Here is a 12248-nt window from a genome sequence, read left to right as displayed (position 1 = left end):
CAGTGACAATTCCATTTGCAGTAGCCTACTTTTAAAAGACGCACTGGGCATGGCCTATGAGTCTGAATAACTATAACATATCTATTTCAAGTTAATGCCACATTTTTTCGGACTGTTTCATTTATTGTTTAAATGGGATGCATGTCGTTTCAGGGACATGCAACTAAAACCTCAAATGTTTTAAATTAGTTAAACTTTCTTTTTTTTTTTTCTTGACATTAAACGGAACTTTGAGGTTAGGAAGGATGTCAGTTGAGGAAATTAAAAACGCCTACAGAGCTAACTTGTTCAGGTTTTTACGCCACTCCCCCCTTTGATTCTGAATGGAACATCCTGGAATGGTTTGGCACTAGGAAAAGCCGAATGGCTCTCAACCATTGCTCTCCTCTGACAACATCACAGGGGGTAACAGTATTGCACACAGTGACGAAGTTCAGAAGTCGGATTGTATGTTACTACGAATGCCGTTCGAGACTTTTGACGTTTCCCTTCAGGCCCAAACATACGTTTTCGGGTAATATATTTTAGTTTGAAATAAGATAAAAAACTTTGGATAACTCTCAAGCAACTTTTACTTTTGGAATGCTTCCTAAGTCTACATATAAAGGTAAGCACGTTTACAAATACAACGATTGTAGGAAATGTATTAAAGATCATTATTCCTCTCTTAAACGAACTGAGTTAGAACTGCACTCTGAGCAATTAAAGTGGGTTTAATGTACGATAATTAAGGCAATGGCACTGTGGACTTTCCCAGTTTGAGTGTCCTGGTCCATAGGTCACCCACCCCCCTCATCTATTCTTGCGATAAAATTGTAGTCGTAATATTTTAAGCATTGCATTATCATTTCTATGTGTTAACCCTCTACTATAACTTTTCTTCGGATTTTTTCTACCCATGAGCATGTAGTCACGTTGTGCAGTGTTATCTTCAGTCTGGTGACATTTCGCCGGATAGCCAAGCAATTTTTTTTCTCTCCCATATGTACATTTCTTCAGGAGATCATAGAGTCAGGGCAATCTCTGTGCATTCACACTTGAAGACATGTTGCGGGCCCAGGCGGATTTAAAAACACTGCTACCGATTATCCTACTGTTAGACTGCCTCTGGGCTTTGGACCTCAAGACCACGAGATGGCCACTCTTCCCTCAAAAGCCAGTGCTTCTGGCCTGGAACGCACCCACAGAGGACTGTGCCCCACGCCACGGCGTCCATTTTCAGTTGGGTCAGTTCCAGATTGTTGCCTCACCTAATGAGGCTTTTGTCAAACAGAACCTAACCATCTTCTATAAAGACCGCCTGGGCTTGTATCCATACTACCAGGAAGATGGTACTGCAGTGAATGGTGGGCTGCCCCAGGTAGCCAGTCTCAAAGAGCACCTGGATAAGATGCCAGAAGGTGTGCAGAAGTACATTCGCGAGAAACAAGCAATGGGCCTAGCTGTCATTGACTGGGAAGAGTGGCGCCCACTCTGGATACGGAACTGGGAAAACAAAGATGTGTACCGCAGTCGCTCCCGCCAGCTTTTGGTCCAAAAGAACCCCGCCTCGCCCACAGAAGAGGTGGGGCGGGCGGCTCTGAAGGAGTTTGAGATGTCCGCCCACAGTTTCATGCTGGAGACCCTGAAGCTGGCCAAATCCCTGAGGCCCAACCAGCTGTGGGGCTTTTACCTGTTCCCTGACTGCTACAACCACGACTACAGGCGCACTTTGGAGAACTACACCGGCCGCTGCCCAGACGTGGAGGAGGTTCGCAACGACAGGCTGAATTGGCTGTGGACGGAGAGCACGGCCCTCTTCCCCTCCATCTATATGAGCTCCGTGCTCAAGTCCTCCGCCTCCGGGAGGCAGTTTGTCCGGAACCGCGTGAAAGAGGGCATGCGTCTGGCGTCATCTGGAGATGGCCTGGCGCGGCCTGTTTTTGTTTACGCACGGCCCACCTACTCCAACTCTTTGGAGCTGTTGACGGAGGTGAGGAAACTCCATCCCAGTCGTGCATAACTTATGTATCTTTCAAATGTATGTCTTCATTACTAGTGTATTGTTTTTTAACTGATTACAATTGTATTGTTTCCCACTCCTGCCGAAAATGTCTCTGCATGACAAGATTTCATCATTGTTCGATGCTGAGCTATTGAAATTCTTATATGCAACCGCAGTCTTTTCCTGTTAAATCCTGGCACAGGGACAAGTTTCTAATATCAGGAATTTCCTAAAAGCAGGGGAAGGATGGGTGTTGGTCAAGCTGCATATCATCACGCCAACACTCATTTCAGTACTTCCTGTTGCGTTTAGGTACAGATAAGAGCTTGTAAGCCTAAGCTTACAGGGACTCTAACCACCCCCTCCACCCCCATCCACCCTCCCTCCGGCAAACTCCTTTGAACTTGGTAGCACAAATGAGTCCTGCCCTGTTATGTTATTTAAAGATTGTGGTTCTGCCTCATGCCTCGTGTCTCATGTCCAGACAGATCTGGTGTCCACTATCGGGGAGAGTGTGGCGTTGGGAGCGGCCGGTGTCATCCTGTGGGGAGAGGCAACGTACGCAAGCAGTAAAGTAAGCGTCATCACACTTGGCCTTTTGACACCAGCAAGTGGTGCTTCTGAACAATTTGTCCGATTGCTGGCCATCAGTCTACATATAGCTGTATGGAAAGGCAGTTTCCATACAGCAACATACATAGGCCCAATTCCATTTCTACCCCTTACCCCTTCCCCTTACCCCGCCCCCTTGTTTTGAAAGGGGAAGGGGGAAGGGGGGAGGGGGAAGGGGAAGGGGAAGGGGAAGGGGGAGGGGGAGGGGGAAGGGGGAGGGGGAAGGGTTAGAAATGGGCCCAATCCCATTTCTACCTCTTCCCCCTTCCCCTTCCCCCCTCCCCTTACCCCTTCCCCTTACCACTTCAAAACAAGGGGGAGGGGTAAGGGGAAGGGGTAAGGGGTAGAAATGGGATTGGGCCATAATATGGCTGATTATGAATGTTACATTAACTTTGGGTGGCCATTTGCGGTTCTGGTTTTAAATGACCTGACCACAAAGGGATTTGATCATGAGGATTTCATAGAATACTTTTGTTAATACAAATGAAATGAAAGTCTAGATCTTGTGATGATGCAATTGTTATTCAAGTAACCTATTCAGTCCACTATCACTTTACTCATTTGGAAACAATTAAGGGTGACAACTATGTACACAAATAAGGAACCTCCACAAGCTGGTCCTCATACCAGCCAGACTAAGAACATCCGGACTGACACTTGTGAAAGAGGAAGCAAAGTGCAACTGTTAACATAAAAGAGGATTCTATTTTAACAAAGTATTTCTTCATGTTAAAATAGAATGAGGAAGTTACATTTTATCTATATTTAGATACTTTATTTTTAATCACATTCCCCAACAATATATTTAATTTCTCCAATTGCCTTGCTTGGACCCAAGACTGCTGCAGTTTACCACATTGCCTAAAATCCATTCATAGCATCCCATTTAGCACTGAGGAGGTCTTTCCAGTTCGTCTCTCTTTGTTCAGCCCTAAATCACATGTTCTGTATCCCCCCCACCCCCACCTCCTTGACCAGGTCAGCTGCTCCAGCCTGAATGATTATTTGCGCGGTCAGTTGGGGGAATATTTGCTCAACGTCTCCACGGCAGCAGAGTTATGCAGCCAGGCCCTGTGTGCCTCTCGGGGCCGTTGCCAGCGCCGAGTGCCGGACGCCGACGTCTACCTGCACCTCGACCCGCTCTCTCACTCCATCGCCGCTCAGGGCAGGAAGCTGGCCGTCACCGGTGAGCTCGGCGACGCAGAGAGGAGCGCGTTCCAGGAGAATTTCCAGTGCCGCTGTTACAAAGGTTACCACGGTGATGGGTGTAATCAACAGAAGGGGGCGGCCCGGGCAACCGTGGCGTCGGCGGTGGTGCTGGTGACCCCCCTGCTTCTCGCCACTCTCCTTCTCGGCTAACCGTGCATTGCAGTATTTTTAGCGTATGCCAAATTGTAGACGTACACGATGAAGGGCTTGTGTTTGCTCTACATTGAAGTGGGGGATGGGGATGCAGGGAGGGACATGGGAGGGAAATTGTCGACATGAGAGTCGAAGCTGTCTGTACTTTTTAAATATACTTCATGAGATCGAGAGCTTGCTGGAAAGGATTTGTGTTTACATTTTGCTCTCCCTTGCCACTTGCATCATAAGTGGATTATAATCATGGGCTCCCGTTCCCTTGATTTTTCCCAGGGGAAATGTAATGTGATTGGAGTAACTGATAGGCTAATGTGATTCTGATATGAACATATATTTGTATTGTGCATCTGATCAATAGGTAGATGTAAGAGTGTTGCACTTAGCTCTGGTATCGGCACAAGATGGCTCTAGTGGGCCTTATCCAAAGACTTTTCACTGGCATCAAAACTGTGTATGGAAGCCTATGCATTAATATTTATTTGAATGTATTTTCAGTATCTCATTAATTGTCCTTAATATTTTACAGAACATGACTACTACACAAAAAAATTCACAAATGTCTGACTTCTAGTTCAACAGCACTTTTATTGTAAATGCAGAGCCAGAGGCCGTTCATGTTTTACTTTCCTTTACCAGCGAAGATCAAATGTAGAATACCCTGAGATGATCATTACAATTGCATTAGGGCTTCTCCCTCCCAAGTATTTTCTTTTAATACATGTTTTGATAAGGAAAATAAATATTTCGTTTTTACCACCTGTTTTGTATTAGATTTATTACTGGACTCTTCTACAACAAAATAATATTGGGCAATGAGATTCTATGTTGTGTTCTTCGAGGCAAACTAGACCTTTAATTTATTTATGTATTTTTTTTATGGCAAACTGGTATATGCCATTTTGACGAAAACATATTTTAGCGATTAGGGAAGTGTAGATAATGCTGCAGCCCTCTATAGTGTCCCTCAAAGAACAACGTGTAACGACTCAAAATAATGGTTTACAATACGAAATGTGGCAGCGAGCAGACGAGTAGTCTAAAGTTTGAGCGCTCAACAGGGAGTTTTGCATGCATCAATCCCATACTCTTGCTCGGGGTAATTACAGGGTTTGGTTAAGCCAGAGCTATTTTCAACTACCAAAAGAGTTGAGGGGGATTTGAACATGCATTTACATTTTCGATGTTGATTGGTTGTGACTTGCATGACGTGCATACATCAAATAAACTAGGCTGCAGTTAGGACACCCCCAACCAAAGGTAATTATCCAATCAAAAGGCTTCGATATAAATACACTGTAGCGAGGAAGTATCTTTAAATTGCAATAGCCTCGGCAGACTCTACAATAAACGCATGGATGGAACAAAGGACCCAATTAGCGGCCAGGTAGGAGCTGGGCTGTATGCCTATCAGAATTCCATGATGAAATACAGAGCTGTTCAGCAAGTGCCGAGTTGATGGCCATAATCACGGTAGCGAGAGGGCTAATGCAGTGGCTTGGAGTGCTGGGAAGAGAGATGAGATAGATACTGAAATAGCATGCGGACGCGGGGAAGTGAAAAGCATTTGACAGCAAAGGGAATGGACAACTGGAAGAAACAACAGGACACAAGTAACCAGGGGAGACATTATTACATGACTTTAGGCTAACTTACATAAATCAGTTAGAGGGAGTGGAGAGGGATGCAGTCAGGGGCGCAACTGCCTAGGCCTACTTTCTGGGGGGTATGCAGACACATAGTAGGCGCCCCCCCCCTCTCTTTTTTCTGGGCACAAATTGTACGTAAATCACATTATTGAATCCAAAAAATCATTTTGAGTGCACCAGGACAGATATCCGATGTTTTTTTTGAGGCAGCCTTTCTAAGATGCTCTGCCAGTGTAACATCATACCGTGCTATGAGATCAAGGATACCCAGAAAAATGTCAATTTCTAGGATTTCCTTACTGTGCATTTCCCCCCCTCAGTGGCAGGTTTCTTTCTGCAAGGAAGTGTATGCAGTCAATCACTCGAGTCAACAGGCTCTCTGCAATTCACTATCAATAGTTTTACCTATAGGCATAAGCGGGATGCCAATTCTTTCCACATCAGATAAGCATTTATGTGATAACCACTATGGTGCTTCATTATTTTTGAAAGACACTGCCAGTTATATACCCCACCACAAGGCGCATGTCAGCAACTCTAGTTTCACCAAAAAGCTTACATGCAAAACAATAGACTCTGTTAGAACTTTTGGAGTACAGTAATCAATAGGGGTGGGAAAATAATCGATTCTTCGATGCATCGGGATACTGTGTAACGATTTAGTCTCGATTCAGATAAGATAATAATCTTTATTTTTTGATTATTAACATATCTGAATCGATTATTTTGTATCAAATTTATAACTCCGTTTTTACTGGGTCTATTTACGTAAAATAAAGACTTGCATAGAGATTGAAGCAAAATAAAATAACCACAAACAAGTTCCTTTATTTTTCTTGTCATGATCTGTTATATTGTAGGCTCCATTCTGATCAGTACACAGTTGCAAGACAACAGTAACCTGTTGTTTTACTTGTAGTAGATTTAGCTAACCTGAACATTTAAAAGCCTCCTCTTGATACTCTGACATAAAAACTACTGTCTTTCAATTACTTTGAAAAACTTTCTTTCATCCCTGCGCACTCTTTCTCCTTCCTAATCTTCCTTTATGTTGTGACAAGCGGCGAAGCTAGACCTTTTTTGGGTGGGCTCAAGCCCACCCAAAACTTGCCTTAGCCCACCCTATCGTTTCGTCCTCAAATCTAATATTCTATCTTTTTTTTTTTTACACAAGCAATGAGAGAATGGATGCTGTACACTAATGAGCACACTTAACATAGTTTCTGCTGTTTTGTCTGTCAAAAAGGTTAGCTAGTCCTTATCAGAAATCCTCGATTTCCAGCTGTGTTATAACATGACCAGGTAATAATAATAATAATCATTTTAAAACCTTGACATAATCCGTCATGGGTTTATTCACGTTTATCTGAGATGCCCACCCCAGTGCAGCAGGTGGTGGTATATGCACGTCTCAACGGATCACCCTCCACCAACAACAACAGAGGAAGAAGAAGAAGAAAACTATTTTCATTGATCACAAGACTTATGACCAAATCAAAACATGCTGCAAACCAAAATAATCTGCTGACATTTGTTAGCGGTATAGGTACGTACTAAATCTTTTTGCATATTTCTGTGATTATAATGTCATTTGTATTCACTGAATGAAGAGAATATATTTGTTTTTCGTAAATTGACACGCAAGAATTCCGATTTGGTTGACTTTACAAAGTTAATAAAACGGCATAAAGTTAATGCAAACTAGAACACGTTGACGTTGTTAGGGTGGGATTATTGATAATAAAGCGCTAATGTCACAACGCACAGAAGCTACTGTTATTCACTTCTACGTGGTATTCCACTTTTCTGCGTCTTCTCGGTTTCTGTAGACGGCACGTCACGCAGATATATTGCGGATGTTTAGGCTATATTAAATGGGAAATGGTTGAGGGTTAGGAGATAATTTAATCTGAATAAATGAGTCTGAGTCAATAGGAGACAATGTTTTCAAAACGTCATTGGCGGTACTAACGGGGAGCCCGGGGGGGCAGTGTTCCCCACATTACCCACAATTATTACAGAATTACTTTTAGCCAACGAGAACTAACCGAACAATAAGGTGTAAAGTAACTGTCCACAGCCTGTCTCTCCCCCCCCCCCCCCCCCCCCCCCCCGAACTGCCACTTCAACATTGAGCATACGTTTGGGTTTAGGCTCATAATCCTGACAAATTAAATGTGAACAATATTCCTACCTAGAGCAGTCTGTCATAAAACGAACTATATTTGTTCACGCTATCTGCCTCACACAAGTGTCATGCACTTTGGCTTTGCGTTGGGGTGTGGCCGTCCCTTCTGGCTCCGACTAGCTTGGTTGTTCAGCTTCTACGAGGGTTCATTACTGCCAATATGCAATGCTCAAGGGAATCGATGCTTCCCCTTTCACAGCCAAGTCCCAGTCCGGATGTTCCTCATTTGGCTGGTATGAAGACAAGGTTGAATATGTTCCTTATTTGTGAAGATAGTTGTCACCCTTATTTGTTTCCAAATAAGTAGACTGAAAGTGGACTGAATAGGTTATTTTAATAAAAATTGCATCTACAGCCTCATCACAAGATCAAGACCTTAATTTAATTTAATTCATAACATAATATATTCACATTGAATTGAAAACGTGAATATCCGCTCCATCTTGAATGAGGAACAAGAAGCGAGTGAGTTTTTAATGCGCATGATCACTGTTATATGACCATAATCATATAAACAAATGTTGCATTGACCGCTATCTTTGAGAGGCCAAGAGCGGCCTGTAAACAAATACATGTAAACGGGTAATGCGTTTTTCTGGTTAAATCACTATTAAGTTTACGGTTGAGGAATAAAATGTTACGGGACTTTTTGTCCAGAAAAAACACAGTTCCCCCTGTTTTCTTGTAATTGTTTCCAGCCAGTCTTGGCCTCTCAAACAAAGCGGATTTGTAAAGACAAACCTGCAATGTATTTTACATTGTTGTTGGACATTTAATACTCTCAAAGGGGTCTTAGCTGCTAGTATAAATGTATGTAAAACAACATAATGATCAAATATTCAAAGCACTCTTTTTTTTTTTTAATTTGTTGCAATTTCACATGCATAAAAACGATCCCAAACTAGCCTCTGAACGTTGTATTTTCCAGTTGGCATCAGAATCTGTAATGTTGATCCTTTATGTTCCAGGTATGTGCTCCTCTCTTCCTCTACTGGTCCTGCATGCGCTGGTGATCCGTCTCTCATCAGGACAGCAGTATGCGGCGACTCCCCTTTCCCAGGTCCCGTTTGCGGCCGTCTGGAATGCCCCCACGGCCAACTGCAAATCTCGCTTCGGCGTGGAGCTGGACCTGGGGGTGTTCAACATTGTCCGAAACCGGAACCAAAGCTTCATGGGAGACAACATAACCATATTCTACGCAGATAAACTAGGGCGCTATCCCAAATACAACCAGGGGGTGGCGATCAACGGCGGCGTGCCGCAGAACGCCAGCCTGGCCGACCACCTCAGGGCGGCGGCCCGGGACGTCCACGCCGACATCCCCGACCGGGACTTTGTGGGCCTGGCCGTGGTGGACTGGGAAAGCTGGAGGCCGTCGTGGAAGAGGAACTGGGACACCATGGAGGTGTACTGGCAGGGGTCCAGGGCACTGGTGAGGTCCAAACACCCCGACTGGAGTCCGGCTCAGGTCGAGGTCGAGGCCGTCAAAGAGTTCGAGGCCGGCGCCCGTGACTTTATGGAGGGAACCCTGAGGCTGGCGGAGCAGGAGCGGCCGGGCGGCCTCTGGGGCTTCTACGGCTTCCCCGGCTGCTACAACTACTACAGCCGCGAAGACGCCAACTACACGGGCGCCTGCCCTCCCGTGGAGCTCCAGAGGAACGACCGGCTGTCCTGGCTCTGGAACGTCTCCACGGCCCTGTACCCCGAGATCTACCTGGACGTCCGTCTGCGGGAGCTCCACGAGGAGGTTCTGCTGTACAGCCACCACCGCATCATGGAGGCCATGAGGGTGGGGGCGCAGCGGGGGCCCGCCATGGCCCCTGTGGTCCCGTACGCCCGCATCGTCTACACCTACTCCCTGGATTTCCTCCCTCAGGCAAGGCTGTGTGTGGTGGGCAGGGGGGCCGGCTGGTGTTGGGTTTCTGCTATGTGGGTCATGTGGATGCAGGGCGGTAATCGCGGTGTTGATGGAAGCATGGCGGGCCCCTGATGGTGTGTGTGTGTGTGTGTGTGTGTGTTGGATTGCAGGAACATCTGGTGTACACCATCGGAGAGAGCGCCGCCGTGGGAGCCGCAGGAGTCGTGCTCTGGGGAGACAACCTGTTTGCAAAATCCAAGGTAGGACCGCTAACCCTTCCTTTATTATTCCCCATTCGTAAAACATTCTATATGTGTGTTGGAATTGGTTGGGCTTTTTCGTGTGTGTGTGTGTGTGTGTGTGTGTGTGTGTGTGTGTGTGTGTGTGTGTGTGTGTGTGTGTGTGTGTGTGTGTGTGTGTGTGTGTGTGTGTGTGTGTGTGTGTGTGTGTGTGTGTGTGTGTGTGTGTGTGGTCCACTTTTGCGTTGTGTGAAATGTAATGGCTGCACTCTTCTTGATTGATCAATCATTTTTGATCGATCCACTGTTGATTTCCCTTTCTGTTTGGTATTCCTTTTCTTAGGCTAATTGTGAAACGATTAAGGCCTACATCGACAAGACCTTGGGCCACTACCTGGTGAACGTCACGTCTGCGGCCACTCTGTGTAGCCAGGCCATGTGTTCATCCAGGGGCCGATGCCAGAGGAGGGAGCCCTCCTCCCGGGCATACCTCCACCTCGACCCCGCATTCTGGAAGGTGGTGTCTGATGACAAGCCCGGAGGAGGGAGGACTTACAGAGTGCTGGAACAGCCAGAGTCCAGGCAGGCGCTGAACATGGGGTCCCTGTTTAAATGTGTGTGCTACTCTGGCTGGGCTGGGGAGAGCTGCGCCAAACCACTTTAAAGCACTGCAATATCGGCTCCAAGGGGGAAAGAGTTGGACCCAGGTTCTTTTGCACAATCCTGCTAATTGTGGGTGTTTGTTTTTGATTGTACGTCATGGCAGAGCAGCGGTATAGTTTTGCCTAGCCTAGGTTTGTCACATGTAGTCCTGGCTGACCAGACGGCCGTTATTCACTAAGGCACTAAATGTGAGATACTTGCCCCCTATGAATGTTGTTACACAAAGCATTACTTTCAACAGTAAACTACAACTTGTTTGTTTCTTCCACATGGAACTCTTTTTTTATTTTTATTACACACAACCACATTCAATTGTCATAAATATTTGGCCTGTTAAGCCCTTTGAGACTGTACATGTGATTAAGGGCTATACAAATAAAATTGCCTTGACTTGAACGACAACTTTTTTTGTTTCATTAGATGTCTTATCTAAGGAAAATATTACATTTGATGTATCTCCAGATAACATGCATGACGATTGCTTGGTCTGTGTTGTGGTAAATGAGCATATACCAGCCTATTTGACCTAGATAAATCTTTATCCGCAAATCCAAGAGCCCGTTATTACTATCATTATTATACCCAGCACGAATGCTTGTGACCAGTAGGTGGTAGTGTTACAACCTGTTGTCATATGACTGTTTTGTTTTGTCTAAACATTTTGATATCACTTCAGGTAATGTCTTTAGTTGGTTTCTACTTTGTTTGTGTAAGTATGAAAGAGTAAATGGGTGTGTAGGGGTTAAAAGGCTGTGGGTTGTTTGACTGGATCAGTGTGTGTGTATCACAACAGTGTGAAAAGACCATTTCCCCTTCCATCAGCATTGTGTCTTCGATGAGTTGTCTTTGTGTGAAGTTGAAGTTATGACCTTACCTTTTGAGTTCTTGGAAGCTAAGGAATACACTTGGCCAACTGGTTCCAGCTTGATGGCCAGGCTAGCAGACGGATCATACTGAGAAATGTATACATCAAAAAATATGCTGTAGACTTATTCAAATACATTTCATGAGGAATCACTGGAACCTTTTATGCTGGACAATGTATGTGCTTTACTAGCCACAAAAAAAATAAATGAAAGAATATGAGAAAGATGACCTTGAGTGATTTAAGAGACGTGTCACATGGCTGCTATCGAAAGATCTACTGCCACACCAAAATGGTGGATGGTTGATAGAATGGCCTTTTCCTTCACCCCCGAGGAGAATTGGACTGGAATAGCAGGGTCCCAGAAGGCCTTCTGTCTTCTCATTTCATCACCGTTTGTTGATTGTCAGGCAACGAGAAACAGATCAGAGGTTTTTGAAAGAACGCACTAAGATACTTAAGGTCTTTACCCTTTTCTTTCTTGCAGACCGAGTTGCTCTCCGAACTAGACAAACTGTCCTGTTCAGTATGTTCCAGACACAATATGTGTCTAGTATGTGTAATTGCTTTGTAATGACAGCAAGGGAAGACGGTACGGGGAGAAGTAGTTTTGTGTTTAATGATTTGGAACTGTGTTTCAGAGTAATGGCTGCCTTTCGTGCTGACTGACGTTTGCCATGGCTCTTTGCTGTTATCATTGGGCTGTTTTCTTTACTTCGGGAGCGTAAAATCATAGATTCCCCCTGTCCACAGCAAGAGGGGGGGGTGGTTCGTTTATGTTATGTTCCTTTTAAAAGGCATGAAATAGAGTGGGATCGAATGTAATGG

The 12248-nt window shown here is 45.0% G+C and overlaps 2 protein-coding genes across 3 annotated transcripts; both read left to right on the top strand.

Moving 5' to 3' along the window:
* The first annotated feature begins 319 nt into the window (after positions 1–319).
* hyal2a (hyaluronidase 2a) lies at positions 320–4714 on the top strand. Its single transcript, XM_060069031.1, has 4 exons — positions 320–607; positions 1000–1972; positions 2469–2558; positions 3578–4714. Exons 2-4 carry the CDS (start codon positions 1046–1048, stop codon positions 3956–3958), a joined length of 1398 nt encoding a protein of 465 aa, XP_059925014.1. The 5' UTR covers positions 320–607; positions 1000–1045; the 3' UTR covers positions 3959–4714.
* A 519-nt stretch (positions 4715–5233) lies between these two features.
* hyal1 (hyaluronidase 1) lies at positions 5234–10951 on the top strand. 2 transcript variants are annotated; one of them, XM_060069032.1, is made up of 5 exons: positions 5234–5345; positions 6979–7153; positions 8764–9671; positions 9824–9913; positions 10236–10951. In XM_060069032.1, exons 1-5 carry the CDS (start codon positions 5313–5315, stop codon positions 10554–10556), a joined length of 1527 nt encoding a protein of 508 aa, XP_059925015.1. In that variant the 5' UTR covers positions 5234–5312; the 3' UTR covers positions 10557–10951. The 2 variants fall into 2 exon arrangements, with proteins under 2 accessions (XP_059925015.1, XP_059925016.1); XM_060069033.1 differs by lacking the exons at positions 5234–5345; positions 6979–7153 and adding an exon at positions 8039–8260.
* Positions 10952–12248: the final 1297 nt, after the last annotated feature.

The sequence above is a fragment of the Gadus macrocephalus genome, chromosome 13 (genome assembly GCF_031168955.1).
Source record: "Gadus macrocephalus chromosome 13, ASM3116895v1".
In the NCBI taxonomy this organism is placed as follows: domain Eukaryota; kingdom Metazoa; phylum Chordata; class Actinopteri; order Gadiformes; family Gadidae; genus Gadus; species Gadus macrocephalus.
Note: the sequence above shows the minus strand (reverse complement) of the source record. Positions and strands in the feature narration are given on the sequence as shown.